We start from the raw sequence: 6,034 nt of genomic DNA on the forward strand, positions 1-6,034 counted from the left end.
TTTGGTATAGAGACGTAGTCGTTGACTCGTTTGTGATGAGGTTGATAACAGTAATTGTTCTGAATCCTAAGGAATAGACATAATAATGGTTATAAATGATTCAGTAATTGTAGTTAATGAGTGGATATAGTGTGTAAACATTTCATAATAAGCAGCATTCTGTCACCTTTTCAACTCTTTACAGACAGTGACAATTAGGGTAAATGGTGAAAGAGGCGTGAGGAATCCATACTTGTTTTTTGGACCATTTATTAGTTTGCTTTCTTTTCATGTTTGACTGTTATTCCATCCCCTTTTTCTCCAAAAGTAGTTTTGTGAACTACTCCGTTAAGAAAGCAAGTGTTGTGAGTGGTAGAATTGTCAAGGAAAGAACACCTTGGAAGCCAAGTTTTTACCCCACATGTCACAAGTGTAGACAATGAATATTCCATTAAAAAAAACTTTTATCATAACTTTGATATTCTTCTTATCATAGATTCCCTAGGCATCGAAACCTAAAAAGAAAATAAAAATATTCCTCTAATCATGCATGGTATTTCTTGATCCGTTATTAAGAGGCACTTGAATAAGTGACTCATCAATATTATCTAGTATAATGAGTCAATAACTTGAACGTGTTTGGTCTAGTTCTCTTGTATTTTATTATTTTGTGGCATGTCAATTGTCAAAAAAATTGCTCTGCAAGCATAAACACAAAGTCTTGTATTAATTTGGTAAGTGAATTACATGGAGATGTGATAATGACGAGTGTAAGAGACAATTAGTATACGATTACCAACTAAATTGTTAATGCCAATGTCTTTGAGATTTTTTATTTTTTTATCTTATTGGTCCCCTACAACATATATGATATATTTAGGCAATAGATGTCAATTTTAAGGTACTAATAATATACATCTTTACAAATAATTTGAAATGGATGAGAAAATGACTAAATAAAAATATTACTATTTAGAGAAAAAAGTGAATGAGACATGATTGGATCTTTCCTTAGTGTGTAAAAAACTTCTTCGCTAAGAAAATTATCCTTATTTTACCACCCTTTTCTAATGATGAAATATAAATCATGTGATTTCATACTAATTAATTTTAAAATACTTTTAAGTTGAATTTCAAATACTTACTTGTATAACTATTAGCCCCACCCAGAACCGTCCCAACAACCAAAATAACTATTATGTTTGGTCATAAAATTTTAATTTAAAAAATTAAAATTTATATTTCAAATCTGAGCTTATTTAAAATTTAATTATTTTTTCTTTTTACAAAACAAATCAATTTTTTTAATATACAATCAATCGCATTAGAAAGTAAAATGCAGGCCCAAAGAGGCCCAATTGGTAACCTAATTTATAGGAGGTAATTGAAGTAACACAAAAGAACAAGTCTCTCGCGCCACATCAATCTCTACCAATCGACACCTATAGTTCAGAGAGACACATATACAAATTCTCTCTCTTTCACCAAAATTAGCGATTCTCGAGAGTATGTAGATACAGGAATACCTATACATCATCACATTGTATTGTGTAGGTTTTATTGTACATATCTGCGCCACTATGGTAATTTCCATTTTCTTTCTTTCTTGGAATTGTTAGATTCCTTTTATCATCACCGCTCTCTTCTCTTATTCTTATTCTTATTCTTATCTCATACTATATGACTTGAATCTCTCTCTATCTCTGTCTCTCTCACGCACCCACACATTAGATTTGTGTAATACACCGTAAATATGTTTCCGTAGTAGCTGGGATTTGTTCTTTCTATTGATTACTGTTTAATACCGGAATGTGGGGTTCGATTTTGGTGAATTTTGATTGATCCATTGGAACAATTTGGGGAATTTTGCTTGACCCATTTGGGCGCTTCACAGGAAGCTCTGTGAAATCTTTGGGTGCTTTTGTTTTAGTCTGCATTCGAGAATTGAGGGTTTTCTTGTTCAATACGTTCTGCGCCTAGGGCACGCCCTTTTTTTTCCCTTTTCTTTTTCGTTGGGTATTGGGTTGATTTTTAAAGTAGATGGATATGTCCTTGAATCGAGAAGAAGGATTTTTAGCTGGGACCAAGTTAGATAATAATTATTTCGACAAGGAATACCCAAATGAGAAGCTTGATCGATTTGGTGATTTTTGGGGTTTGAATCGTGAAATTGACAAATTTCATGATCACAAATCTGGAAAAACTGAGATGGTTTCTGATGATATTAGTGATTTTTGGGAGTTGAATTGTGAAAAGGGCAACTTTCAAGACCACAAAGATGAAAACACAAAGATGGGTTCTGATGATATTGTTGATCTGTTGCCGCAGGATCCTTTTGATATGGATATTAGTACCAAAATCACTGGTTGGTTAGAGGGTATTAACAAAGATTTTGGGTTAAAAGATCTTGGTTTCTGTACAGATGAGATTGAGGTTGATGTTCAATTGTATGCGGAATTTAATATTGTTGTAAAAGGGGCTATCAGAGTTCACCAGGATGTAGGGGAAAACTCCTATGTGTCTGAGATTGATATAGGAGAGGGATTGCCGATGGATGTTGAGATTGAGGATGTTATGAATTCCTGTTATTGGGTTTTTAGAGATGCAGCTCAGGAAGATCAGTCGGGCATGAATGATCTTTGTGATGCAGATGGAGGTGCTCCTTCAGATGCGCTGTATTTGTCCCTTAATTATCTTGGATTGAGGGACCTTCTTTCTGTTGAAGGGGTTTGCAAAGCTTTAAGAGATGTGGTGCGTAGTGATCCACTTCTGTGGAGAAATATTCACGTTGATTATCCATTGAGTAATAAGATCACAGATGATGTTCTTATAAAGTTGACGGACAGGGCTCAAGGCCATCTTCATTCTCTGAGTCTTGTGCACTGCCCAAGGATCACTGATAGTAGTTTGAATTGTGTGCTTGAAAGGAATTCTAGCCTGAAAAAGGTCTGCTATTCTCTTTTGCTGCTTACCTAACTATGTTTGTTACTTTAGATCATTCTAGTTTCTTATAAGATGTAATCATATGTTAGACTTACCGTGATTCGTTTTGTCTGATAATGAATGTAAGGCTTGCATAGCATACATGTTTGGTATTCTTATTATTGCGCTATTATTTGTTGTACTCTCACCTTAATTGCCTCACATACTTGTTGTACTCTCACCTTATTTGCCTCACATACTTTTTGTACTCTCACCTTATTTGCCTTGCATAGAAACTTTTCAATGTGTCAGTTTTGTTCAAAAAATGTTATTGATTGGACTTGGCTAAATGTAACTTTATTTCACTTGTTATTGTATCTAACCCTATCTGAAAAGGTGGATATCAGGATCCTTCACTGTTGAATTCCTTTGTTTTTCTTCCCTTTTGAGTGTTCATGCTATTCTACATTATGGCATCTATTACATCTTAATACTGCCTCTATAATGCACTTATGTAGTTGTTCATATTTTTTGAGAAGATATTATATTTCTTTATTTAAATATGTATTGCTGAAATTATCAAGTGAAAAAAGCTAAAGAGGTATTTTTAGCAGAATTTAAAGCTCTGGAGATTCTGTCTTGGAAAACAAGAGAATTGGTGCAGTGAAAAGACCTAGTTTAGCCTTATATTACTGAATTGAGTCAATTCTTTGGCTTTTAGATTATACCAATAGACCTATTCTTGGAGGTTGGGTTATATTCACAAATTTTATTGATATAGATTATGCACAGAAATTTAATGGGTTGTGACAGAAATAGTGAGACATGATGTCTAACTGTCATTTCTCTAGTTTACCAATCAAAATATGCTCGGCTATGGCCCTTGGCCTTTGCCTTTTCAGGAAGTTCATCAAAGTCTCTGAATGTTTAGTATATTTTTCATTTCCTAGTTTTTTTAAAAAATAGTGTTTCATTTTTTTATTCTTATTATATTAGATTTTCTGATGTCATGTATTAACTTTTATCAATGCAGCTTAGTGTCCCAGGATGTGTGAGACTCACAGCTGATGGTATTCTCCGGAACTTAAAGGTCTTAATGTCTGCAGGAAAACCCAGACTTAAGTACCTCGGGGTTAATGGATTATTTGGTATGACACACCAACACTTTGAAGAGTTCAAGGTCTTGTTAGGTGTTGATAGCAGCAAGCTGCCATCTACTCGTAAACCACGGTTTCTCCAAGGTGGCCAGTTATCTGTGTCTTCTGATGATGATTACGCTATTGATATTGAAATATGCCCGAAATGCCAGCAGCTAAGAGTAGTCTATGATTGCCCCTCAGAAAGTTGCCAAAAGAAGAAATCTACTGCTCAGTCGTGCAGAGCTTGTACTATCTGCATTAAACGTTGTATTAACTGTGGGCGGTGCTTAAATAATTGTGAATATGAGGAATTATTCAGCTTCGACAATCTATGTTTAGATTGCTGTAGGGATTGCTATAGGGAATTTTTGGATCACCAAGAGAGGCAAGAGAGGATTACTGTTCCACTGGAAAATCCTGTTCCTCATAAGCAGACAAGCTGCCATTTCTTCTTTTGTGGCTAGAACATGCACTAGGCAATGCTTCTTTTGCCTATAAGCATCAAATCGAAAAGAGTTGTCGAGTATTTTATAATTACTGGTTGTGGTGCCATTGGAATCTGATGATTGTGGAATTGGAAGGAAAAAGATGACAGATGTGAAAGCTATCTCCTACTAGGCAGGCTTTTGTCAGTAATGATATTGTGAAGTGAAGGAAGTGTGGACAGGGTGGGGCTTGCAGAGGGTTTGACTCCTTACACAACTCGCACTATAGTGACGCTGAATGTTGAGATAGAGAGAGCGGTGGAATTGTATGTGTTTTGAATACAACTTTTCACTAGGCGATTGAGAGGAGGAAGTTCAGTGAATGGTGAATAGCTACATTTATGGCTGAAATATAGCCGGAGTGTGCTATATGATTTCACCAATTGTGTTTGTATTTGGACTAGACCATCAATCACCAACTAGATCTGCAGATCCAGAAAGTAAACACCAACTTCTTGGTGAAGTGAAGGAAGAAATTTGGCATCAATGTTGAGGTGAAAGGGAAACGCACCTGCCATTGATGCGTTAGCAATTAAGAACAAGGGAAAAAAATGTTGAGGTGGTATGCATTTGCTTCCAGTTCCAGTGTATTCTATATCGTTATTGTAGAACTGAATTATCTGCTGTTGCTAGTGAAGTTTTCATCATCAGAGCCACCCGTAATACGCGCTCATCTTCAAAGCCTTTAAGAGAAGGGAGAGGAGAGTACTGTGGATTTCATCATCAGTGTATTCTGTATGATCATATTTGATCTTTGAGTGTTCTGTCATGCCTGAAATCAGATCCACAGGTGTCAATACCAAAGCTTGGCACAGTTGTTCTCGCATAACCAGTATCTTCCTACATAACCTGCAACTACACACCTTCACTCCATGCTTCTTGCAGTGGGTTTAAGTGTTCTGAAGTTCTTCAATGGCTTTGCTCGTCGGTGGTTGATATTGCCTGGAGCACAGCAGTGCGGGAAGCCTTTAGCATTGTTGCTGGTTGTCTTCCTCTTAAGTGATCATGTGTATCTGTAAGCATATTTTATATAGTTCTTGGTTATCCCCAAGCATATTACAGAAAACTTGTTTTCTTATAACAAAAATGAAGTCTGCTGTAGCTGATGTGCATGTATTTTCAAAGGCCTAGTGCATATGCTCCTGTAATCAGCTCAGAACTTATGAAACAGTTGGTGGTCTGACGTTTTGACTTCGTGCTTACTGAATACTAATACTGTATTGCTATTCCAAGTCCAGTGATTACTCTTGCATACATTTTTAGTTATAAGTAAAAAATCTCCAACAGACCATATAAGATTAATGCTAGTTATTCTATAGTATTATTTATCTGCTCCCAAAAAACGAAAAAGAAAAATAAGAGAAAGATCAAGATTTACTTGCAATTACTTAATACTCCCTCCGTCCATCCTGTTAAACTTAAATTTACTAAGGGTGATTTGGTAAAATTATTCCTATTATTCACTACTTAATTCATGTGCCAGTGAACAATTATTGTTAGACAAGTTTA

The 6,034-nt window shown here is 35.5% G+C and overlaps 1 protein-coding gene across 1 annotated transcript; it reads left to right on the plus strand.

Moving 5' to 3' along the window:
- Positions 1–1,369: 1,369 nt before the first annotated feature.
- Positions 1,370–5,757, plus strand: LOC102596264 (F-box protein SKIP14). Its single transcript, XM_006338607.2, has 2 exons — positions 1,370–2,925; positions 3,935–5,757. Exons 1-2 carry the CDS (start codon positions 2,020–2,022, stop codon positions 4,502–4,504), a joined length of 1,476 nt encoding a protein of 491 aa, XP_006338669.1. The 5' UTR covers positions 1,370–2,019; the 3' UTR covers positions 4,505–5,757.
- Positions 5,758–6,034: the final 277 nt, after the last annotated feature.

Source organism: Solanum tuberosum, unplaced genomic scaffold (assembly GCF_000226075.1).
Source record: "Solanum tuberosum cultivar DM 1-3 516 R44 unplaced genomic scaffold, SolTub_3.0 scf00004, whole genome shotgun sequence".
Lineage (NCBI taxonomy): Eukaryota > Viridiplantae > Streptophyta > Magnoliopsida > Solanales > Solanaceae > Solanum > Solanum tuberosum.

Excerpts from the sequence above, each read along its gene's own strand:
- LOC102596264 (XM_006338607.2), top strand. The coding sequence starts at position 2,020 with ATGGATATGTCCTTGAATCGAGAAGAAGGATTTTTAGCTGGGACCAAG. Across the intron at positions 2,926-3,934 it reads GGAATTCTAGCCTGAAAAAG|CTTAGTGTCCCAGGATGTGT; the intron begins GTCTGCTATTCT and ends TTATCAATGCAG.